General features: G+C 33.5%; 2 protein-coding genes across 3 annotated transcripts; one reads left to right on the top strand and one right to left on the bottom strand.

The window, feature by feature from the left end:
- Positions 1–17,834: 17,834 nt before the first annotated feature.
- LOC114725977 (uncharacterized) lies at positions 17,835–22,118 on the top strand. Its single transcript, XM_028912535.1, has 7 exons — positions 17,835–17,990; positions 18,419–18,467; positions 18,568–18,814; positions 19,487–19,639; positions 20,318–20,423; positions 20,546–20,660; positions 21,891–22,118. The coding sequence occupies exons 2-7, from the start codon at positions 18,420–18,422 to the stop codon at positions 21,927–21,929; spliced, it is 708 nt and encodes a 235-aa protein (XP_028768368.1). The 5' UTR covers positions 17,835–17,990; position 18,419; the 3' UTR covers positions 21,930–22,118.
- A 1,306-nt stretch (positions 22,119–23,424) lies between these two features.
- On the bottom strand, positions 23,425–26,015 carry LOC114725974 (uncharacterized). Of its 2 annotated transcripts, none has more exons than XM_028912528.1 (3): positions 25,855–26,015; positions 24,719–24,804; positions 23,425–24,160 (listed from the first exon to the last, which is right to left on the bottom strand). In XM_028912528.1, exons 2-3 carry the CDS (start codon positions 24,792–24,794, stop codon positions 23,679–23,681), a joined length of 558 nt encoding a protein of 185 aa, XP_028768361.1. In that variant the 5' UTR covers positions 24,795–24,804; positions 25,855–26,015; the 3' UTR covers positions 23,425–23,678. The 2 variants fall into 2 exon arrangements, with proteins under 2 accessions (XP_028768361.1, XP_028768362.1); XM_028912529.1 differs by having other exon boundaries at positions 24,719–24,801.
- Between the last annotated feature and the right edge of the window lie 497 nt (positions 26,016–26,512).

The raw sequence follows: 26,512 nt of genomic DNA, 5'->3' as shown, positions 1-26,512 counted from the left end.
CTCCCCAAACATCACTGTGGATTAGATTGAGGTTGAAAGGTTGGGAAGGTTTGGCAGGATATGAATTTTGGGTATGTTTAGCAATAGAACAAATTTCACAAGTAAATTGAGAAAGATCTCTGTGCATAAATTGACGATACAATTTTTTGAAATAATGTATACTAGGATGACCAGAACAAAGATGTAGAAGTTTTATTTCACTAATGATAGATTTAAATACTAAACAAGTGGCAAACTTGGAGGAATTACAACTGGCGGCACATGCCTGCTTTACTGCTACTTTTTGCCTGTCAAAATAATAGAGATCTCTTTCATGATGACACCAGCTAATCGTCCTTCCTGACCTCATATCCTTGAAAACACAATCATTTGACTCAAAGTTAACATTACCCTTGTTGATGTCGTTAGCTTAGCAACAGATATAAGACTACAAGCTAACTTAGGAACATATAAGACATTTTATAATATAACAGTGGGTGATAGAACAACTATTCCAATCTTAGAAACATCCATATATAAGGAATCAACAATTTTAACAACCCATTTTTCTAGGCAAGGTCAAAGATCTTCAAATATAGAGATATTCCCAATCATATGATCAGTAGCCCTTGAATCACCTATCCATATATCAGAATCTTGGTAACCAGAAGAATGGGCGACTGTGACCATACCTGATTTTGTAGGTACCAATCCAGTGGCACTACTTACTCTCAGTGGCTTGTCCTTCTCATGTGAATTGAGAAGCTTTTATATTTGATTCAGCTGATCCTGTGGTTGTTAGAGATCAAGCTGTTGTTCTTTCTCCACAATTGTAGTGTAACCATGACCCTCCTTCTTTCCTTTCTGCTTATTTTTGGGTCGTCCATGTATCTTCTAACAAGTGTCCTTTGTGTGTCCAGCCTTGTTGCAGTGATCACAATAAAGACGATTGCCTTTTTTATTCTTTCCATCACTATCATTTAAGCTTCGAGCAGCCATAACAGAGGAATTAGTTGATAGAGAAGAAGTTAAATTTCCAGTAATATGTCTACGAATTTTTTCTCATTTAACAGTAGAGAATACTTCTCTGAGAGAGGGTAATTTAGAGTTGCTCAAAATACGACTACAAACATCTTCAAATTCTGGATTCAAGCCAAACAAAACTTTATAGATACATTCTGTCGCAACTAGCTTTTGATAATACCTGGCATCCGTACTACATGACCATTGATGAACTTCATAGAGATCAATCTACTGCCACAGCTGGACTAATGTATTATAATAAATTGTGACATTCATGTCGTCCTGTTTCAAAGCATACAAATGTCCCTTTATTTTAAATAGAATAGCAGCGTTGGAAGCAGAAGAATATAATTCTTTTGCAGCTTCCTATATATCATGTGCACTTTCATATAACATAAAAGTTCTTCCAATTTCTAGTGTCATTGAGTTGATGAGCCAAGACATCACTTGACTATTTTTTGTGCACCAAGTAGTAAATTTGGAATCAGATGAGGTTGGTTGATGCGAACTCCCATCAAGAAATCCTTTTGTTACGTCCTCTAATAAATAATAGCACTGTTTGGGACCATGGAAGATAGTTATCACCATCTAGCTCGTAAGATGTGATGATGTGAACTGAATCACTTGATAATACCAGACCAATCATTGATGACGACTGGGTAGAAACTGAACTAGTGCTAGCAGAACTATACTTGCTGAACTGAACAAGAGAGCTCGCCATCGAAGGATCACTCTAGGCGTTGCACATGAATGTGCAAAATTGATTGTATCTGTTTGAGAATAATTATCACATAGGGGAGACATGCAAAACAAGCATGAAATCAAAGAGGATCGTTTGAGCGAGATTATCACATACTAATTGATGTGATGCGGAGGTCTGAATCCAAAAGGATTATCAAGTGTGAGTCGACTAAGGCTAGAAGGAATTTTTGCACATGCTACAATAGTCAACTCGATGAAACCAATAACAGAACGTCAATGTTCTGACCTGGCTCGTGATACTATGTTTAACTTTAGGAACTCAGCTAAGCATTTGAAGACTTAGCCTCTTATTCAACTCAATGAGTTCAAACTGATACATATATAGCCCTAAGTAGGGTAAATTAAAGATGAAAAGATAAAAGAAATTTGAAAAAGATAAGATAGATATTATCTAATCTAATCTATCCCTAAGATAAAGATAATTAACAATAAATAACGCAACACTAATAAGTGAGTCCAACTAAGTGGGCTTGGGCCTGCATCCTTCAACAAAAAGAAATCATCATTCAAGGTAGATTGCAGAGTAATCAAAACTAAAAGAAGAAAAGTTGAATACCTCCTCAAGACTGAAGATGTTGACAGAGATCGTTAGTTTATTTGACGAGGAAAGGAGGAGAGGAGAGGCTTGTTGCTGACAAGCTTAGACTTACGATGGTGATTGGCGAGTAGTGACTGATAAGGAAAGGAGGAGAGGTCGTGATAGGGGCACTTTGCTAGGATTCTTTGATTGTGAATTGAGGGAGATTAAATAAGAATGGGATAAAATGATGCTTTTCAAAATAGGTTTCTAGAAAGGTTAACTACAAATTTATAATTATAACCTTTAATATTTATATATATATGCATATATAAATAGAACATGCCCAAGCCGCTTGATAGGCTCAATAGGCTTGTCAAAGAGCCTGGCTCTGACACCAAAAAGTCTTACACCTCATTTATTACCTTATTATATAATAATTGGAACCTTTCGAAACCATTATATAAGCCTTGAATATGAGAAAATTTTAAAATTTTAACTTTAGTTTCGAGTTACTATTCACTATTCACTGAAATTTTTGCTAATTTTGAAAATTCATAACTAATTGTAGAAAAATTGAAATGAAATGGTTCTAAATTCTATAGAAAGCTGTTGACATGCTCTTTAATAAAAAAAAACTCATTGGTATTCAGATCTCAGGTATCAATCCCAGATTTTGTTTGAAGTGGTACTGTTCATTTGGTCATTTTCTAATTTTCCAGGATTTATGCCCAACTTTGGAACGGCATAACTTTCTATACAGAATCCCAAATTTAGTAAATTATCATTTTTTTTAAAACTAAAAATGAGATCTATAAGAATATCAAATTTTAGATTCAGATTCATCCGATTGCTCAAAATCATATTGGTCAAACTTTACTCCCAAAAAGTCAACTTTTATTCCTTTTTCATACCATTCTTACCTTTTCTTTTCCTTTTCCTTTCATCTAGCTTTTCTAATCATATGGCACATACTTAACTATGATTCCTCAACCAATTATTCACATGCAAGGCATCCTTGTCACTGATACAATTCAATATAAATCTATACATATAAAAAACAATGTACATAATTACAAAACATTATTTCAATAACATTAAGCTTAATCCCCTTCAATTATGACTTCCTATCCCTTCTCCTTGCCCTTGGTGGCACCACTTGAGATTTCTATTATTGTTTGTACATTGAGGGGAGTGAGATTTCATAGAAATCTCAGTAGCAATGAATCATAATTATCATGTTAATCATGCCTTATAGAATGTGACATGTCGCAAAGCACCATAATCAATTCTAATCATATGAATAGCACATCATTCCACCGAGGAATTGAGCACATATTCACTTTTCATATCAATGTGCATTTAGCCAAAGCATATCAAATACCAAAGAGCATTTCACACCATAGTATAAAACAATCAATTCATAGAAAAATAAAGCAAGCAACACATACACATTAAGTAAGCAAGAAAAACAATCAAATTAGATTCAAAGCTACCTCTTTTATACTTGATGTAATTCGGCCTCTTCAACAGGTTAATGTTCTCCTTGTTTCTTATCCATAAAACCTATCAATTCATGCATAAACACATTCCAATTCATCAATAATTCAAGCAACACATACACATTAAGTAAGTAAGAAAAACAATCAAATTAGATTCAAAGCTACCTCTTTTATACTTGATATAATTTGGCCTCTTCAACAGGTTAATGTTCTCCTTGTTTCTTCTCCACAAAACCTATCAATTCATGCATAAACACATTCTAATTCATCAATAATTCAAGTATAAACACCAATGCTTGACATTAAGCTTAATTAAACCCCTCTTTCCTTGATTTTTGACATAATTATTCCCTCTTTGTTTCCATCAATCTCTTGGTCTATTTGTACATAATTTTTCATGTAGAATGCAAATATCAATTTAGATTTATCAAAATCACACTCCTTCCCTTTCATTTTAGCCTGGCCGAATAGGGTAGCATAATTTTTTATTCCAATGATTTCAAATACTTTTCCTTAGTGTTTCCCTACACAAAAAACACCTTTTGACCTCATTGGAATCATCAAAACACACCAAAACAAACTCCTACCCCAAGAACAAGTCATGGCCGAATTGAACCCTTAAGGAAACCTAAGTTGGTTTTCTTCCAAAAGTCAATACAAATACCATTTAATCATACTTATTCCACTTTATATTTAAGATTTCTATCCTTTCCTAAAGCATAAGCATGTTGGACGAAAATTACAGCATCTCCCCCTTGGAATTTCACTTCAAAACCTAACCAAACAAGCTTTAATCTCAACTGTAATAAAGCTTAAACATACCTTGGTGAATCCTAGACTAAAGCTTGATGATTTCTTGTCCAAAAGCACTTATTAAAATTAGTGTCCAGCTCAAGAAACGAAATAGGCAGCACCTCCCCTTGTTTTACCAATTTTCTATCTATTTTTGGGTATTTTGAGGGGGTATTTATAGGCAAAATAATTTGCCATTTCCCCCCTCATTTTTGATGACCAAATGCCATCTAAGGGGGGTTATTTGGCTGTCATCCAATGCAAGATACCTTCAGATCATGCCATGTGGATTTTTGCTAGAAAATTCCAAGATTTATCCATGAAAATTGGGTTTTTCTTTAATTAATTTGAAGGCTCCAGAATAGTCACAAAATTGAGCCTAAATTTGGCTCAATGTGGGGCCCACAAATGGTTTAAGATGGCTTAAAGAGATAGCCCACAAACTAAATCACAATCCCGAACTATTCTGAAACTTTATCGGTTATTATTCACTAGTAACATTTCATAATTTTTGTAGGCCTCAAAAAATTCATTTGTCTTCATGAAAAATCATCTTTTAATACAAGGACATGATCTGAAAATTTTTATAATTTTTCTCCAGCTCTAATTATTTATTTTGAATTTTTTCTGATTAGGCCTTTATGAGTAAAACCGTGGAAAATAAATTCCCAAAAATAATTTCCTACACTTACAAGGCCTGAAACTAATTTTATAAATTCCCATAAATATTTATATAACTAATCCATATTTTTTTCATAATTATTGAGGCCTATAGCTATTTAAAATAATTATTTTCCTTCAATTTTTTTACTGTTTTCTCAAAAAACCTTCTTGTTTGGGAAATTTCGTAATAATTTATTTTGACACCAAATTTTACCTCTAGGGCCTCCATTGAGATTTTAAAACCTCTAATTCACCAATTTTATATTTATAGGAAATTTTTTAGAATTTTTCTCAAATTTTCCCATTTTGCCCTTCCTAGACTGATAAATTTGAAAATATCAGTCCAGATCCTTTTTGGGTCTCACACCTTGTCTAGTCTTCTTAGCCAATCTTCTTTTCCTAGTGACCTTTAACCAAATTTTTCATCCCTCCTATTAATGCTAAATTTACCAGGATGTGACATTTTCGCCCCCTTAAATAAATTTCGTCCTCGAAATTTTCGGGTCAAACCTCTATTCTTATCTTTAATGAGAGGTTAATTGAGGAGGATATCTCTATTTATACTTAACTTGGACTTTTCAACTTCTCATTGTACCTCGTTGCTAGGTTTCAATCCTGGAATTCATACTCACATAGCTTCCTCTTTGTTACTTTTCTATCATTTATATGAGCATCGCCTTTGCTTTTATGTATTTTATCATCATTGCTCGTATTCTTCCTGTACTTTAGACTTGTTGTCTCATAATAATGTCATGACAGTGTACTCATTTTCCTAGTATTTTACTATACCACGGCATCTCAAATTCCTTTAATACTACCTTTATCAGGTTTTTTCGGTATACTCTGCCTTTCTCTTCTTTACCTTAAGGGTCTATCTTCTTTCTTTTACATTCTTATTTCACATATAGCTTGCCTGAATGTATAACCTTCAAGACTTATAGCTTGTGGTTCTCTTAATTCTTACTTTCCTTTGTTGATTGGAACAGAATTGAGCTCGGCCTATTTAACAATAATAGCGTTTGTGGAAAAGTCAAGGGTACTCTCTTTGTACTAGCTACCAACTTGAGGAGGTTTTCCCATCTTAGACTCATCCCTGGTCATCTCATTCTCCCGCTCTAAAGAGATACTACTTTTTTTTTTTTCGGTGACATAAAGAGATACTACTTTTATGGCTCAATAACTTTCCTTTAGGCCTGGTTTACTTTGACCTTGAGAGCTACCCCACTCTCCCATAAGCCTCTTCAGGATCTACTATGACCCTAGATTCTTTCCCATTCTACCTGAGCCATGTTCCACTCTTTATGAGCTTTTAGACCAGTGGACTGAGTTAGAGAATAAGTTGCCTACCCTTAGTTGGTGACTTAACTAATCATTCCCCAAGACTAATCATAGATGCTAGTATTGCCTTCTTAGGCCTTAATCAAATCTTTCTATCAATTTCGAAGTTATTCATCTTTCTTGTCTTTCCTTTTCTCTTAACTTTTAGCTACCTCAGGCCATTTCTCTTTCATTGTGTCCTTGTAATTTTCTGGACTATTGGTTTACGTCTATCGCCTTCTGGGCTTGTCATCATATCCATGCCAGTCTGTCATGTCTTACAATTTTCTTTCTCATCTTACAGGAGAGCTCTTGAAAAATCATCTCTGTTATCTTCTCAGGTATTCCATCCTTTCATTACTCTTGGCCAGCTTTACTCTCATTGGGGTAAGGTTAACTCCATTGTAACCATTTCCCTTCCTTCCTTTCAGAGAGCAGCTCACTCCTAGTAGAGCGGCGTCAACCCTACATTGGAGAATCACCTTCCAATTTGAGAGATATTCTGTGGCCAAGACCTTCCGGTTACTTAATCTCTGTCCTGGCATATTCTTGTATGTCAAATCCCTATTAGGGAAGCCTCTTGACCTAACTCATTTGATCACCATGGTAGTGGCATCCATCCATAAAAAATCTCACTTATTACATTCCTTACTGGCCTGAGTGCTATGGTCGCACTTCTTATTGATGCCTTAGGGACATAAAGGAATACTTACTAGTCCCAAACATTACCGTATGTCTAAGCATCATCGAGAATTTACTTATCTCTCTCTATAAATCAGCTCCTAGTGCAACCATCAACTATTATATTCTCAATTTAACTAACATGGGGATAGGGCTTCCACTATTATGCTCTCATCACTCATTACCATACTACGGTATCCTGTTAAGTTATAGGAGTCAAACATATTTGCGTCATAATACCTTTCCCATTACTTTTGACTAGTTTCACTCTCCTCAGGCTAAGATCCACTCCGTATCCTGCCTTAATTATATCCCACTATCACTATTACTAAAATTACCAATGGAGGATATATCACTATCAACTCCATTTAGCCTATTCACTATGGTTCCTACCGAAAATAACTTACTGTCACGAGAGCAATATACTTTCTGTGACAGGGGATCATATCCACTTTCAGAGAGTTACTTCGTGGCTGAGTCCTTCCTTGCATTCAATTCCTTGTCAGGGCATACCCTTTAATTCTCTATCCCTATTAAAAGGGAGCTTCTCCACTGAAATTATATAATTCCATAGGCAATGGCATTTCTTATTGGGAACTTCATCTCTCGGTTTTCACACTATTTTGGGTGCCATCATTGCATACTCGTAGTTGTTTAGAGACACTAAGGAATATCATATAGTCCTTAATATTATTGATATCCAAGCACCCTCAAGCTTTAGGCACCATTGAGACCTTATTCACTTCTCATCACATATCAGTTCCCAATACACCCATTAACTATTATATACTCATCTATTTCCATTCGACTCGATCCTTAAGAGGGATCTTGCCTGACTCTACTCTGTTTAACCTTCTTTACCTTTTGACAAATCATTCCTATGGTCAGGTATTGATCATCATATGCTAATCACATCACACAACGAATATTTAATCAACTTGCTGTGTTATGTCTATGCCAGGCACCTAACTCATCGTCAATTCTTCATTCAATATCATTAAACATCTATCCTTCTTGGCTTACCATCCCTTAGGGATTTCTACCTTATTCAAGGGTTCAAACAACCTTTAACATCTTATCCTACCACCTTGCCTCTCTTGAGGTCATATTGATCATATGAGAGTTGGCCTGTTACTCTACTTTTGTTCTAAGGTGCAGACCCTTACCTCTGATGGCCTTACTATATTCCCAACCGTTTCATCAGGGTCATACAATAAGGAGCCCTTAAATTAAACCCGTCTTTAGCACTACTTCCATCACACTTTCTAATTTCTTTTTCTAAGGGAAGTTCATTAATCTCTCTTGAGAATTTCTCCAGACATTCCCTTATCAATAGTATTTCCTCTATCTCCACTGTTACCTCTGCTTATACCGAGAGTATCATATACCTTTAACAATCTTTTCTTAATTATTTCTCTATCTGAGCCTCACTAGTAAAATTCAATCTTACCTTTAGGCAAGAGATAAGTTCCTTAGGAGGGGAAAGTTTGAGTTTCAAATTTTACAGTCAAGGAGAACATTTCAAATCAATGTCATGAGATGATATGCACATCAGATCAAAGATGGCATGGCAATATATACACTGGATAATATGATTCAAACACACCAGAGGTCACTACTCTAGTGTTAGTGGGAGTGAAAATCATGTGGTAATATTTCCCAGTAAAACCGAATTACCACTCATAACCATTCGGTATAATCAAATAGCAGGCGCCCGCATCAAATATTGCACCCTGTGCAATTAATTATACCGATCAAGTCTCAAGTCACCTCAGGTGACTCACTAGCTTCCTCCTGCCCCCAGGGCAATACTTCCATGTAAACTGTCTGGGTTTTCTAAAATAAAGGTATAAACTCTGGTCCGTTGGATATCACCGGTCTTTGTGACTCCTCCCATAATTTTCATAAATCCAAGCCTGTCTAAAAATATTCAGTTCTCCTTGATACATGCCCCTTTTGGGCTATCACTAAAATGGAAAACTCCCTCAATCATCATCCTTGCCTAAGGTTTATCAACCCTCAACATTGTTTTGGTACAGTCATAACGATTCCAACTACTTTTGGTGATTTAGCAAGCTTTCACTACCTTATTAATATTCCCAACTGATCTCGGGCTACCCTCTGGCCCTAAGTTCTGGTCTTAAATCTCTAATCACTTTCTCAACAAACTACCATTCATCATCCATGTGTTATAAATAGGCAGGGTACTGAGATAACTTAATGTGTCTTGTCAAAAACTCATCACAAGATTCATTTTCCACTTGCTTTGCAGTGAGGAGTTCAGTTTCTTTCTTATCCTGTATTGATCTCAAGGGATTACTTCTAGAAAATTATCCCTTAAAAGATTCCCAAGTAACTGGGATTTCAGCAACTTAGCTAATTACTTTTGAGTTCTTCCACCTCCTATCCATTTCTCCTTTTTACCTCGTAGATTGCCATCTACACTTTGATCTCAGTAGAGCAATCCATCGTTCTAAAGTTTTTCCTTAGTCGGGTAGTCTAATCTCCAGCCATTCGCACATCTAGTGTGCCCTCAACACTAGTGGATTATGCTTATCAAAGTACGTAATCCACTGTTGCTACTTATCCACTTCCCTTACAGGCCTTGGCTATGCGAGATGAACCGGAAGTCGGGTTATGGTGCCCAACTACGTGCTAACCTAGATCCTACAAAAGGTGTTGGTCGATTAAGACAACAGGATGGTGGTCATGGAAGTTGAAATTCGGTAAGGAGTATGTAACAACTCACCTGCGGAATCAACTAGCCTTGAAAATAGATGGCGCAAGGAAGCTGATTGGTGGGATCCTCTCGTAGGTTGCACCACTGACCGACCTTGATCTTTTATGAAGGGTTTGAGTGAGAGCATACTTGTTAGGACCCGAAAGATGGTAAACTATGACTGAGCAGGACGAAGCTAGAGGAAACTCTGGTGGAGGCCTACAGTGATGGAAGTAAAATCCAGTTTTAGTTAGACTTTTGGATTGGAGATTGTGGCCCGTTGAAGAATTTATCCTTTAGCCCCATGCCTAAAAATGATCTTTAACAACCCACTTCTAATTTTATAGGTGACTATGGTCAATGGAAGTGGAGCATGATTCATAATCTTTCACCTCCACATGTCCTTAAAGATTTAACAGCAATTTCGATTGATCAAACTGCTTAACCCCATTCCTGCTTTGGGCACTTGATGAAATCTAGAGATTTTACCACTAGATTTGCTTATCATGCTTCAGAAAACCTGAATTGGAACAATGCTGAAAAAAAGTGGACCCATATATGGAAGCTTCCAATGGCTAAGAGGGGACAGACCTTTACTTGGCTTCTTATTAAAGGAAAATTGCTCACTAATGCTGAAAGATATAGAAGAGGTATAACATCAGATCAGAGATGTACTCTTTGCTTTGCGGACATTGAGAATCTTAATCATGTCTTTAAGGTTTGTCCTTTAGCTTCCTCGATGTGGAAGAAAGTTCTCCCAAATGATATGTACCTAGATTTTTTTGGGAAAGACATTGCTTACTGGTTAACTCATTAGCGGCAGCATCCAAATCCAGAGGATTCTTGGAAAATTGGATTTTGCATAACTTGTTGGAAATTATGGGAAGAAGGAATCACTGTCTCTTTTCTAGTGAGAATTATACTACTGAAAATATTTTGATAAGTATTCATGCTATAGTTAGGCATTCCTTAAAAATTTTTTCCACTTTCAATTTAATCATGTAAATCATGTTGTTTGTATATCGCCTAACTTTGTATACTTTATTTTGCAATGAGAATTTTTTTTTTTTTAAAAAAAAGAGCCTGGGTCTAGTTTATTAAAAGAAACATGCCTTTAAATAGGCTTGAGCCTGCTCCTATTTGGAAATAGGCCAAGCCATGTCAGGCCGATTATAGGCTAAGCCACGGGCTTTTGACAGGCCGTTTAACCTATTTTTATCCCTATTTATGGTTATGGTAGCTCTTTCAAATGTCTTACTAAATTTCTTCTTTATGATGGTTAGCATTATTAGAATTATTAAATTTTGGCTAAAAAAATGAGTAACTAGTTTAGAAGAAATCATGTTGCATATCTCCTGTTTTCTTTGTTCTCTTTGTTTTTCATTTCTTTAGTCTTTTCCATTGCGTTTAAACAAAATCTTAAACTAAATGTTGACACGTTTATATTCGTAAATATGATTTTGCTCAGTTTTATCTTCAAAAATTCTCTAAAAGCATTAGCAACATTACAATCTACAAACAAGCCACACAAAGTTTCTCTCACTTGGAAGAACTTTTAAGACAAAAATTTTCTTTCATTACCAGCAATTAGTTACATGCCAGGAACTAAGCCTTCCTTTGGTAAACTTAACGATAAAGAGACGATTATATCATGTCAAGTGTTTTGTTACTAATTTTAAATTTTTTTTGAAATTAAAAATGTTTTGTATTAATAATCTGTTTTTAATTTTTACTTAAATATTAAAACTTATTTTTAAGAATAAAAGTTGTCACTATTTTAGTGAATATATAACTTCCAGTAATTATACATCACAAAATAAATATATATTTTTATAGATAGTTATATAATCATTTAGTTAGATAATTAGAGTACATCCTTATAACTTTATAATTTTATTACGACATCTTTATACTGTTTTTATTATTTAAAAATCTTATATGATGATATTAAAAGGAAAAGAAATAAAATTCTTACTATTTATTACATTTATAATAATTAAATAAGTATTATAGAGTTTGAAGCTTTCGTAGATTTGGCATGAGATTTTGAGAACAGTTTTTATTAGCATAGAAGAGCCAGCCAAACAAATAAAAAAATCTTTGTTGTGTTTACATATTTTAGGCTAAAATCCATTTAGGCTGAATTTTATGCAAGTTGCCCACGCCCTTGTGAACTTTTATGATTTAAATTTAATCTCTTTGAAGTTACAAAAATTACTACGTCAAATGAAATTAATGTGGAATGACACGACATTTGATATGGATTAAAAATTTTATGTTGTAATATACGAAATCTTTTTAAGTTTTAGGCTAGTAGTATATAATCCCTTAGCATTTCAAAATTTAAATTTAAACTCTTTAAAAATTTTAATTTTTAATATTAAATCCTTTGCTGTTACTTTTTCCCCTATCTAATCCCTACCAAAGCAAGCTGATTGCTTCTGCGTGATCGGATGATTTTGTTCTCTTCTTCATACATTATGTCATAAATAATATTTGTTTTCTCATTGTATAAAAATAATATTTTTAAGTTTAAAAGTAACGTGTAAATTTACTAACTTTTTTACTTTTACAGTCTTACTAAATTTATTAAGGTTTCATCTAGAAGTGCTTGGGTTGGGTGTAGTGACATAGAGTAATTTGCCAAGAAAATATAACGAATTTAGCAACATAGTAAAAAATAATAATAATTTAGTATTCACTCAATTTAGTTTAAAATTTAAAAAATATTATTTTTTTTATAGAAGAGGAAAACAAAAAAGTTTTATTTATGGCATAATATAGAGTTAAGGTGTATCTAATACCTTGAAATATTTTGTTAGATGTATTTAGTATTCTAAAATATTTTATGATATATTCAACACACTGAAATATTTTTTCAGTTGTATCCAACATCTTCAAATATTTTACTATGTAATTTTACTTTTCAATTATTAATTTCTACTGAAGTAATTGTGTTTTCAAAGTATTATTTCATGAGCAATTTAAATTTCATCATTAACTCCTCAACAGGTCCATTATATGAATGTATATCAAGCATTGTAAAGTATAATTTTAATATTTTCTGGGGTGTTGGACACACATGAAAAAATGTTTTAAAATACTAGATATATCTGAAAAAATACTTTAAGGTGTCAAACGTATCACAAAATAATTTAAAGTGTGTTCGACAAAATGCTTCAGGTGACACTTTAACACATAATATATGAAGAAGACAATACTGTCATCCAATCATATAAAAGTAACAAGCTCATTTTTTCTGGACACACTAAACAAGCTCATTTTGATAGGCGGAAAGGTGACATCACTGGGTTTCAATATTCTTAATTAAAACATTAAGGGTGTTGAACGCACCTGACGCACTTAACACAGTATTTTAGAGTGCCAAACATATTTGGCAAAATGCTTCAGGATGACACCTTAACCCATAATATATGAAGAAGAGTATAAAGTAACAAGCTCATTTTTTTGGGGAACGCCAAACAAACTCATCTTGATTGGCGGACAGGTAACATCACTGGGTTCTAATATTATTAATTAAAACTTTAAGGAGCTTAAATTTAAATTTTGAAATATCAGGGGATTATACTAACTCAAAGTTTAATAGGATTTTACACATTATGGTATAAATTTATTAATCTATATTAGCTGTAATTTCATCCTCATTAATTTGACGTTATAATTTCCTCTAGTAAGTTAACAGTATAAGTAACAACTAACAACAGGACTATTAATGTTAAAAATTAAAATTTCAAGAAGATTAACTTTAATTTTGAAATGTTAGGGGGATTCTGTTCAACTTACCTAAAATTCATGGGGATTACATGTTCAATATTCTCCACAATTTGCAATGGACATCACTATAATTATTATCTCTTATAACAAATCTCAAGAGATACCTCACTCTTCAATTTCTGCTCAATTAGACACCACATTTTTAATTTGTAAGAAATAACTCACCCTGACTTTACATTAACAATTATTAAAGAAAGATTTTCACTCAAAAACACTTTCTAAAAACTTCAGTACATTGAAGCTTAACATACTCAAATGAATAAGTTATGGCTAGTTAAGGCTCATGATGGTTTTTTTTTCCCCCGGAATAAATGAAGTACGTAAACATTGAAAGCACTCATATTAAGTGTAATATCCCTAATTTAAGCGTAAAAGTGCAAGAGATAGTATGAAATGGATAGGCTATCAGACTTCTTTTGGTAGAAGTCCCAGAAATTTTCTGAAAGCATAAAATGATTCTCATAAACCAAATTGCAAAGTAAACGTTTTCTAGTACTGAGAAACAAGGAAGATGGAGACTCCGATGAAGTCTCAGGGACCGATTATAAGAAATTAAGATGATTATAAGCCAAAAGTCATGTTAAAGTTCTTAATGAGATGATTCTTGAGGTTACATTGTGGCAAGGACCAAACCATAATTTTGACAAGTTTGGGGGCGGAAAGGATAACAATGAAAAATATGTTCGAAATTTCAAAAAACTTTTAGAAAGTGGGAATGAGGTATAAAGGGCCATTTGAGATTGAAAATAACGAAAATATCCCGAGAAAGAATTTAAGAAATTTTTAGAAATTCGGCTAATTATGGGAGTTTTAGCTAATTAGAAAAAATTAGTCAAAATCAATTATTTTAATTATATGAAAGCCTCAAATAATCTGACAAAAATAAAAGAAAATTAATTTGGAGATTATTATTTTCTACCATTAAAAGTGAAGAGGTTGACTTTAAAAAAATCTAAATCCAAATTTCCCAAAAAAGGTACCTGGAAAATCTTTAAAAGAAATATCTACGGGTTGAATTTTTGTCTAAGAGAAATTAGAAAATTTTCTCATAATAAAAAGGAGCTAGTGTAGTAGAGGAGTGAATTTATAGAACTAGAAAACATAAGGAAGCGTTGGTCAAAGTTACAGTGGAATAAAGTAATTTGACATTTCCTTTGAGGAACAAAAACCCTAAAGGCACTTTTCACCTAATTTTTGTCATCATAATATCACATAAAGCCATTTATGGTAAGAGAACAAATTTTAGTATTATTGGGTAAGCCAGGACCCAAAAATACCTGATATGGTACAATATTACAAGATTGATGAAAGAATAATCTGGAATTTATTTTTGGACATTTCTCTATTTTCTTTGCATTATTGGTGCCATTTTTCATGAGGAGATAGTATTGGAATTTTAGCATTTGTCAAAAGGCAAATTAGAAAGAAATTGTCATGGAATGTTACTATTTGTTAAAAAGCAAAATTGGAAAGAAATTACCTTCTAGGTAAAATCACGTGGTAGCATGGAGACGATGACACATGGCAATGGTAATTTTTTCCAACTTTGAGGGAAAAGTAAGGTCCTTGAACTTACATGGAGGCTTGAAAAAGATGACACATAACCATTATAATTTTGTGTAAAATTGATGGCAAAGCAACTTAAGAGGCATTATAAATACCCCCATGCATGAATGTTTTAGCCAAATTGAGAGGAGAGGAGGGTAAATTTTGGCTCTAGAAAAGAAGAAGAGCAAGAGAACTTAAGCAAATTCAAGCTTCCATACAAGGTAAAATAGTAAATTTTGATATAGTTTATGATGCTCTATATATTACAAAGTTTGGTTATGATTTTTGATGAGTTTTGGAAGCATAAAATCCTATGAAAAGGTCCTGTCCAATGTTGATTAAGTTATGGAAAGGATTGATTGAAGTTAGATTAATGATTAAGAGAAAGAAAAGAGTAGTAATCAAGTGGTTTTGTGATGAAATTAGAAAGAATCCACCTTCCTCTTAACCTTTGTATAATTTTGGCCAAGACTAGAGTTTGAGTTAGGATTAAATTTTGATGATTTTGATATTTCCAATGTGTTTAGAATGAATAATTGTTTAGGGTCCAAGCGAGAAAGTAAATTTAAAAACATTAAAATTGAAAATGGAATATTGTGCTAAAACCCTATATGTTTTGGCTAAAGCTTGTTCATAGAAAAGGAGTTAGATTTTGAGCTTAAAAATGGATTTTACATGCAAAATTATGTTAAAAAAAAAAGCATGTGGGAATTATGTTAAGAAAGATGATATTAAAACCCCAAAAATCAAAGATAAGGGTTAAGGGTTTATATTGAATTATTGAAGTTGTTTTGAATTGATACTTAGAATACTCCTATTACATGATGAATAGGAGTTGAGCATTGGCAAGAAAGACCTCCAACCCAAGGGAGAAGAAGCAAAAATCAAGACTTAGAACAAGGTAGCAAGAACACATAACTTTAATGTTAACTTGCATTAGTTATTTGTTGTGTTTTATGTCATGATGTGGTTGAGCTATTGCTGATGATGATGGTATGTGCTAAACTCTTTGCATTTGATACCTTGGCAATATACATGAATGAGCTTTTTTTATGGTATAAATATGTAGTCCCTTTTCATGGCATAATAGTTAATGTATGATATGTAATAACCTTATATTGTTGGCATTATTTTTATTATTCCTTGCTACTAAGATTCTTCCGAATCTCACCCTCCCTTCTTGAATCTCATCATCTCTTAATCAATCATAATAGGTATTATGCTTGTGGAAGAGGAATACAAGATGATGATTAAAAGAAAGAAGAGAAGTATTTGAGAAATGTATGTTACGTTATGTAATCCCTTATGTTGATGTATTCAAGAACATACCTATTGATGTTAGTTAATAATGAATGATGATGTTGACATGTAAAATTGAATACGATAATGCATGTGGATGATTAATGGAATGTTGGACTGATTGCATGCAAAATAGGGATTGTTTATAGCATGTTAATTTGAAGTAAGGGAATAAACCTTTTAACATAAAGCAATGTAATTGAGATAGAGCAAAAGTGAAACAAATGAACGAATTTACCCATAATATTTTATGAATAATTAGTGCACATCCTAAACTTCAAAATGAATAATAGATTAGATAAAATGGATGTGTGTGATAAAAGATATGATTTTTCAAAATTAGGGCAAAAAACTATAAAGTATTGTTTGACAAATGAATAGTATTCTTCATGTATTTTTCTGTATTAAATGAGTAAATAAATGACCCAATAGGTATTTGAAATAGAGACTTGAATCATCTTAATACAATTTTTTTATAATTAGTTATGAATTTTTAAAATTGAACCAAAAATCTGGAATTACCAAATGAATAGTACTTTGAGAATAAAAATATAAGTTTTTAATTTATAGATTTAATTTATCATTCGCTTGAACTGTAACGCTTCCGAATAAGTACTCAATGGAGGATGAAATGACGGATGTTTCATTAAGCATTTTGCAATCATTTTAACTTAGCAAAACATGTTTGAAGTGTTATATTTATAAGGAAAAATCTCTTAAAAAGACACTTAAATAACTCAAATTCTTATTTGAATCATTAAATTTGCCAAACTTCTAATCACGTGATATGACCAAAAAAAGATTTTAAAATTTTATGAAATAACTTTAATGCCCATTTTATCAAAAAAAAAAAAGAAGAATTCTAAATTAACATATTTCATTTTTAATTAATATATTTCAATTTTAAATACTAGGTCATGCTACGTATATAGTAATAGTTTGGACTTTTGTTGCAGGTTTTGACAATGTCAAAATCTGTTAAAATCACCTATTTATTATTTTAAAATTTAACAGATATTTTTTTAATCATTTTTTCTATTTATATACCTCTTCCAGCTATTTCTAATTTTGGGAAAGAAATTTTGAATTATCAAACAGTGAAACCCCCCCCCCCCCCCCCAAAAACCCCCCCAAAAAAAAGTTCCACCCTCCAAAGCTGGGAAATGGGGACAAATCCATCCGCACTCTATTGCCCGCATCTTTTTTTGAATATCCCAATTTTACCCTTCGCCCCTTTCTGTTTTTCTCAACCGCTCTTTCAGGCGCTGTTCTCCTCGTCGCCGCCACTGCACCTGCCGCACCCACCGTTGCCACCTGAACCCTTGTAGCCGATCGTCGCCTCCGCCATCGTCTGTGTGAGCCTCGTCCAGTCGTCCTCGAGACCTCGACCCAGGTGAGCTCCGTCGTCTCTTCTTTGCTCTGAATCTTTTGGACAAATCAAGGCGCCGCCGTCATGGGTCTGTGTTAAATTTACTCAGATAAGGAATAATTATATTCGTTCATTCTTAATTTTATTCTTTTACTGGTTCTGTACTAAGGCAGCTGTGTTGGTGATTTTCTTCAAACACCATGTGCAAATATGATTCTTAACCTGAACGCAAATGTATACTGAAATCATGTAAAGGCGTGAATGTCATGTGTTATTTATCACCGAATGTGTTTGGAGGTCAATGACACTTCAATCTGTGCCCTCTCCTCTATGCCCCTCTGCATCCTCCTTTAAATCTCTTCATCTTTTTGCCATTTTTTTAATATCGTGATGTACTATTCCCTATAGGTGAGACAATGAAATCAGTTTAATGTACTCTATCTTGTTGGCAGAATGGGAAGTACAGTGGAGGATTGGTCGCAATATGGAATTTCAATGGAGGTGAGTGTCTGCAGTGCTCATTACTATTTTTTTGGCCAAAAAAAAAAAAACTATTGGAGTCAGATCAATTGATTAATGAAAACTCATGTTTTTCTTCCAGGAAAAGGACAAGCTTGTTGGAGAAGTAATCCGTTATATGCTTTTTAAAACTCATCAAAATTCAGGGTGCCCAATTAAGAGAACTGAGCTTACTCAACTGGTTACAAAAAACTATCACCAGCGTAACCTTCCTGCTTCGGTGATAAATGAGGCCAAAGAGAAGCTTTCAACCATATTTGGCTATGAAATGAGAGAGCTTCAAAGATCTCAACCTTCATCCAAAAACCAGGCACAACTTTCTCAGCAAAGTGAGAAATGAAGTTGTTCTTATTTCAGTTTAGATCATCCAAGGCTTTGACAATAGTCACCCTCTAGAATCCCAATATTATTTTCAGTGAAATTTTAATGAATGATTTGAGAAATATATGCAAACTTTATGGAACCACTAAATGGGCCTTTTGCTTTTTAATCTTATGATGCATGGGCTTGGTTGCTATTTTTTTTTTTAATGCATATTTGTCATTGATCATGTTGGCTTTTTCAGCATTATGGATCATAATGCCTTAAAATGAATTTTGATTGTTAAAAGATTATGTGGTTTCCTTTTTTATTAATGGTATTAAACTATAGCTATGAGGAAGTATATTTTATGCTTGGTTTGAGAACATAAACTGACGTTGATACTTTTACCTTTGATAGGTGTATGACCAGTTTTTATTGATATTGCAATAAGTTGTGCATATATGGTCAAAGGAAGGGGGGAAAAAACAAAACAAAAATTTGACCTTGTATAGGGGTATATATATGATCAGTTTTTGTTGATATTGTAATAAGGCGTGTACATATCGTTAAAGAGAAGCAAGGGGGAAAAAGAAAAAGAAAACCGTAATGCATTCCTTTTACCACGTCAAATCTGTCTGTAGTCTTCTCCTAGTTATTAATGCCCATTTCTCTAATTATACTTGCATGCTTTCTTCCAGATGTTGCTGATTCAAAATCCTATGTCCTCATTAGTCAGCTGCCTCCCAATGTATATAAAAAATATGTTGAAGATGTAAATACTGCACATCTGACTGGTTTCACTTTTGTCATTGTTAGCATAGTGCATCTTGCAGGTGGGAAAATTCCTGCAGGTATGATTGCAAATTTAGTCTCACAATTTATTTGTGCATGCATAAGTATATAGTAGACTTTTGATTGTCAAATGCAACTATATTAAAGTGCCCAGATAGGTTAGATCACTAGATCAGGGCTAAAAGAATCTGTGAAAATATATGGTTCGGAATGCTACATGACGGACTTCAGTTTCTTCTTTATGATCAATGAAGTTAGTGTGTGACAATCAAGAAGTATTAGCGTTGCAAAGAATCTAGTCTGTCAGGATGGAACCAAGAGCTCAATTGCTTTTTTTTCCAGCGAAAAATAGAGAACAATATGATTGAGGTGATTTATGCACCTATACATTAACAAACAGTGGGTTTTCTTATCAAGGACCTAGTTTGATGTTCGCTTATCCAAACTGGGAATGATTAATATATGCTCTCATCTTGAGTGAGAGAATAGTATTCCTACTCTTTTCCCTATTTCCTTAATTTTTGGGGCTTATTTAAAAATACCTTACTCTTAGGGGTGCTATTGTAAATTTTCTTTAGCTCAAGGGTTATAAGGTGCCCATTAATTTTAAATGCATAATAGAAGTATCGATTCAATGATGGAATACAATTACTGCTTTTTCCCTCCCCTTCAATAATAATATTTTTCACCCGTTCATCTGCTTTGTTTGTAACCTGGTAGAACTCAATGCTCTGTAGAAAGTCTCTTTAGCCATATGAGGAGAATGGGTTTGTCTGAAAATCAAGAAAGCCATCCTCAACTTGGAAACGTGAAGCATGCATTGGAACTTCTTGTTCAGCAAAGGTGAGCATTGGCTTAATTTAGTGGTCTTTTACTGAGTTGTTTCAGTTTATGTTACGTCTACTTACCAAAGTTGATCTCTCAAGAGGAATGAAGTAACTCCTGGGTTATCGTTTCCTTCGTAGATATTTACAAAAGAGCAATGTCAATGGTCCTGAGGGCAATACTTTATTTTATGAGCTTGCCGAAAGAGCTTTAGATGGACCCGTTGGTGACAAGATCAAAGAATATGTATCTCAGGTAGTGTATACAAGTTTTTGTGGTCATTGTCCGTCTAATGTTTAATTCAAAGGCTTTTTTTTTTTTTTTTTTATAAAATTTTTATGAAGTGCTGTTATCTCTAAATGCTCTGTAGGATGTGGTTTATCTGTGATCACCCTTTGGTGTGCTGCTCATGTTTTTCTTTTGGATGCTTCTGTGAGATATGAATGTGGATTATGAATCATTGTTATTTGTTTGAAATCAAGTGTTTAAACTTTTAAATTCGTATTGTTGTTATCACGTTTATCCATCTTAAGAAGATGCCATGCTATTCATTCATGTGTTTCTCTTGTATCTTTGCTGAAGCTGAATCTTGATATTTTGCCTTGCATTAATGAAGTTAAAGGAATATTCCCTCACTCTAGGGTTTTGGTAGAAGGCTGATTGTCATCTATTGATGGAGATTTATTTTTCCTTTACTACTTTGGACAACTCATGCATTGAAATAAAATAGGACACTTTGAATGAGTAATGCAGTGTTGGTGATAGTATGCTATTTATTCTAATACTTTATGTCTTTAGAAAAATAAAAATAATACAGCTAAATTAAGTTGAATACTGTCTGTTTGTTGGATTCTTCTGATGTCACTTGATACAATAAACATTAACAACAATTCTTATGTAGATAAGGTTGACTATTTGGATTGCATGATACCATTGTGTTATATCAATAATGAGACTCATTATGATCCTTTGAATAAAGAAACTAGGTATTATCTTTGTTGTGGTATTGTAGTGGCAATTATTGGTGAAAAGGAGAAATGATAATTTAAATATGATTAAGGTATGCATTTAGTCTTCTAACCTTATACAAAGTTTCAGGATAGTCCTTTAACTTTAAAAAGTATATATTTGGTCCTTTAACCCTAAAATCGTATGACTTAAGCAATATTTTTTTAACAATCATAATTATTTTGAAAGTTAAACTTAATACATTAGCAATTGAAAATGTTTTATTAACATTTAAGATTTCAAAGTTATCATTTTTTTGCTGACAATTATAGGATTAAAAGATTAAAAATATATTTTTTAAAGTTAAGAGACTAAATTGAAACATTATATAAATTTAAAGGACTAAATGTATATTTTAGCATATAAATTTTATGCACTAATGAATTGAGCAAAGCTCTTTTCATCTATTGCATTGAACAGTTTTCACATTTTACAATACCCTCTGCAGTTCTAACAGAATGAATGCTTTCCTTGTAGATTGTGAAGAACGACAACAATTCAGTGGATGATGAATAGACTCAGTGTTCTGATAGAGAGAATTACATGTCTTTGACTAACTGCTGAACTCCAGGAGAATCTGGGTGTGCCTTTTTTGTCATGTTCAGCGAATTCATATATGTAAGAGAAAGATGACAAGAAGCTAGAGCATAATTTATTTGAAATTTAGTAATTAGAGTAAATTACAAGGCTTAAAACTTTTAGTCTCTTCCGCTTTACCTTGACCCCAAAGTCAAGAAGACTTAGCAATGGTTCGCTATAAATCACATTACTAGATCCATGTTAGATAAAAACCAAACAATCATAGAATGCTTAGCATTTTGCTGATGGGAGTTACATCGCTAGCGTTAGATCAAGATAATATTCGAGCAAGAATGGTTGGCATGAAGTTTAATAGTACTTCGTCAATCACCTTGTGCCATAATGGTACTAAATACTCTTTTAAGTGTCTTTTAAGCATGAAATTGTGGGTTTAACTCTTTGTGAATGTAGTGTATGTGAGTTTCCTTTACTGAATGAATGATGAAAATAACAAAATTGTAATAGTATACAACTACAATGTTCAAAATTTATTGGGTTTGTCAGGGTTGTTGAGAATAAACTGGTGCCATGTATTTTTTTCAAGTACTGATTTTAACAAGAGGTTGCGAGTTTGGCTTCTTTCAGTTATGTGAATAATGTCAAAAAAACCAAAAAGGTAGTTTAATCAGAATAATTTTAAATAAAGTATGTAAAGTGGTGTGGTTTTACATGACTTTTACTATTTAAAATAAATAAAAATAGTAAAAATCATAAAACACGTGAGGAGTCTCAACTTCAAGGTAGTAGACCTATTACAATTTTGGCAAATTTTCAAAACAGAGGTCATTGAAATATTTTTTCTACATAAAAAAAACAAAATGTTTAAAAACAATTTACTCGAATAAAATGATCTAATAAGAATAACAGGCATTAGAGATAGCAATGGCTTCATCCCGTGGCTCCGCAACACACGAATGTGTATGTCCATATTTGTGAGATCTTATATTAAGAAAATTAGTAAGTTACTTGATTATAATAAATATGTGTTGTCTTTTTTAAAATATCTTTACTAATGAAGTGTATTAACTAGAATTATCATTTGATCAAAGACTACATTGGAAAAAATAGATAAATATGAGAAACAAAATAGATAGAGATATTATATTTAAAATCAAATTAAAAGTTTATTCAGGATGATGGGTTAAAATGCATATTTATTCCAAAAGTTTATATTCAAGAGTGCTAAACACCAAAATGTTTCTTTGAGTACAAATTTGTCCCAGAAATTTGAAATCATAACAATATTACCCTATACCGTTAACAAATTAACATTGATAATTAAAATAGTGATGTTAATTGTCACCATTTGTGAAATTGCTACAATTTTAAATTTTCAAGACAAATATGTATAAAAAAAATTTAGTGCCCAATGTTCCTTAATAAAACTTCCGGACAAATTTACACCTTAACTCTAGAATGATAAAAAAATAAATTAAAAATGCAAAATCTCCATCAAACTCTGCATCTTTACAAATATCTTCTCAGCTTCGAAATTTCAACCCTTCCAACTTTTCTGAATAATAATAAAGGAAAAAAAAAAATATACACGATGTGTTAACAGCGACAGGAAGTACAACGAAAGGGAGCCAAGCAGGTAAAGTATACAATCCTTCCAACTTTCACAACACAAAAATGCTCCAGATTCCACCTAATTCAAGTTCAGGTGTATTTTTCAAATTAAGCTTCTCAAGATTTTGTTCCAGCTATATCTTCCAGTGTAAGGTTCAGTGTATCAACCGAACCTTTCTTCACATCTTCTCCGCGAGCAGCCAAGAAATCCTCAACACTTCCCGGTTCGCCGAACCACCCAAGACGATCGGCAATCAGGTGCAGATTATTACAGCCACCACATCTTGCCACCACCACACCTTTCTCATAGGATTCGCGACAAACTGTCTTGATGGATCTTGTTTCACAGACCTTACAGGTGAAAATCATAGCAAGATCATGCCTTGAGGATGTTTTCAAACTAGAGTTGGCAGAAAACTTTACAGCAGAACTCCTGGTACTGCTCTCTGGGTCAGAATTTGGCTTTAAGCTGACAGCTTCCTTATTTTCCGAATCTTCTTCACTTACATGGTTTGTTGGATTTGTGCGTGTCTGGACTCCCCTTTTATTAAGTCCATATCTGATTAATATTGCACTAATAGAAGAATGCCAAGAGGATGCTGCGAATCACCCAAAAAAAAGGTCAAATAAGAAAACAAACATGCAGTAGTAAAACAAGAAGATAATTAAAAGCCTTTTCTCTCTAGTTACCAAGATAATTCCTGAGCATCCTAGTTACCGGAAAAAAAAAACAATCTTAGGTTTATGTTGAAGTTTCAAGCTTTAAGTAGTTCAGATTATGTGGCATCCAAGTAACACTCTAGTATATAAACCAAATATCATTAGCTGACACATTCATAATTGATCCAACTTAACAGATCAGCCTTGCTTAATGGATACTTCGACCAAGAAAAACTAAAACCAGAAAATGTCAAAAACAATAAGAACAGAAATGAAAATTTTAAAAACAGTATTTCTGCATTTCAAGATGAGAACGCTTCTTAAAAGACTCTAGAGTACACATGAAATGAAACATGCATTAAAACCTAAGTAATTAACCATTCAGTTTAGTAAATATACTCTTTTCCCCCTCAGGTATCAAGGAAGACAAAAGGACAAACCTTGAGAGTTTGAGTTGCGAAGATACTGTCGTGAAAGAGGAAGACAAAAGGACAAACCTTCAGAGTTTGAGTTGCGAAGATACTGTCGTGAAAGGAATGGAACCAACTGCTGCTGCAATATCCTTGCCCCCATGGGAAGACTGCTGCAAAGATGTGAGCCGTGTCAGGGTTTATTTCCTCATTTGAGATTAGTATATCCCTAATTCTGTGGCTTTTTGACCAGAATACGACAAGAAATAGAATACAATAGAATACACATGAAATAAATTGCCGAATTCTAAAACACAGAGATAGAACAAGTAAAAAATAATTCACTCCTTTGTACTCAGCCACAACCCCTACATACAACACAAACGGCAAACACTTTCTAGTTTATTCCCTTTCATCAAACACTAATGCATGAGACCCGTGAAGACATTCCATTAGGATTCAAGAAGAGCATGAGACCACTTGCAGCTAATACCCATTTTATCTCCATAATACTATACTGTTAAGAAGAGACTAAAGTATATATTTGAATAATTCGTTGGGTTCTCTAATGAAAGTCTAAAGCTTCAAGAACAGGAACTGACCATAATATAGGGCATGGGCAGGCCTATATTACACTTAATCTGCTCCAACTGAAATCTTTGAAATATGAATAGTTGATACATTATCCTTTTAATTTTGTTCTAGATACTTTGACAAAGATGCCTTAGTGAGCCAATTGATTCAGGCAACCCCTCCAAGCCATTGAAGAATGACAATTTAGAATCATGCTTCTAAATTGAAAGACACGACTCGAGCCAAGTCATTTACCAGATTATGCATCACAAATACCTTGAAAATTTTCTAAATAGATGATAAGATAGAGAGATTAATAAACAAAATGCCAATGTCAACAAAGCAAACATTTCACGGCAGACCAATCCAAAGCATATAAGTCGTTAGTAATTAAATTGAAGATGGCAGAAGCATAATAGCGGACTACACACCACAGAAGCAAGAACTAGTAATAAAATTTTTTTAAGAGGAAAAACTAAAATCAATCTTTATTCAAAAGCGTCAGTATTCAAACGATTACACGACCGGATTCAAAGTAAGAAACAGTGCGACGGCGTCCGAAACAGTGCTGACAATAAAGCAGTAAACAGATGATGCGGTGGATGAATTCAAATATAAATATAAAGCCAGATTGAACAAGTTAATCTCACCGGATTTTGGCAGTAGACAAAGCCCTAGGGTTTGGACGTTATACAATACTTGCCCAAGAACAACGGCGCAGGGGTGACGATGGCGGGCGGCGTCCAACGGCGACCTCGACTCTTTTTTCTGTAACAACGATGGACCCCCCCCCCCCGCCGGCCCCGAGGGGTTATAATTTACAGGGAGAATTTCAGTTTAAAGACCCCTGTACACAATTTATTTTAAAGAGTCCCAAAATAATTCGAAAATATCGTTGTGGCACAAAAAGAGGAAAATGAAATAAATTTGAGAATAAAAAGACATTATTGCCCCTTATAATGCTTCTTTTGAAATTTGAAAACACAAGCATCAAAATTTCAGAACAACTTTCCTCTCTCACTTTGCTTAACGTTGTCCCAAAAATCTAACCCACCAAACATTCCCCTCTTCTAATCTGCAAAAACCATCAAACCCCAAACTCTTTCTTTTCTCACTTTGAAATCTTGCTCACACATTCTTCCCTTTTGAACTCTCAGAACTCGCCATCTGTCTACTGGTTGTGGCACTCTAAAAAGTCACGGAAGTCATCCAAAGAAGATTCATCGTCATCTATTGTGTTGGTTTTCTCACTCTCAAAACTCACATATGAATCTGTTATTAAGCGTGGATGGATCTATTATTTCTCCA

Source organism: Neltuma alba, unplaced genomic scaffold (assembly GCF_004799145.2).
Source record: "Neltuma alba isolate B1F8T4 unplaced genomic scaffold, ASM479914v2 tig00012318_pilon, whole genome shotgun sequence".
Classification (NCBI taxonomy): domain Eukaryota; kingdom Viridiplantae; phylum Streptophyta; class Magnoliopsida; order Fabales; family Fabaceae; genus Neltuma; species Neltuma alba.
The sequence above is the reverse complement of the archived record's forward strand: the minus strand, read 5'-3'. Positions and strand labels throughout refer to the sequence as shown.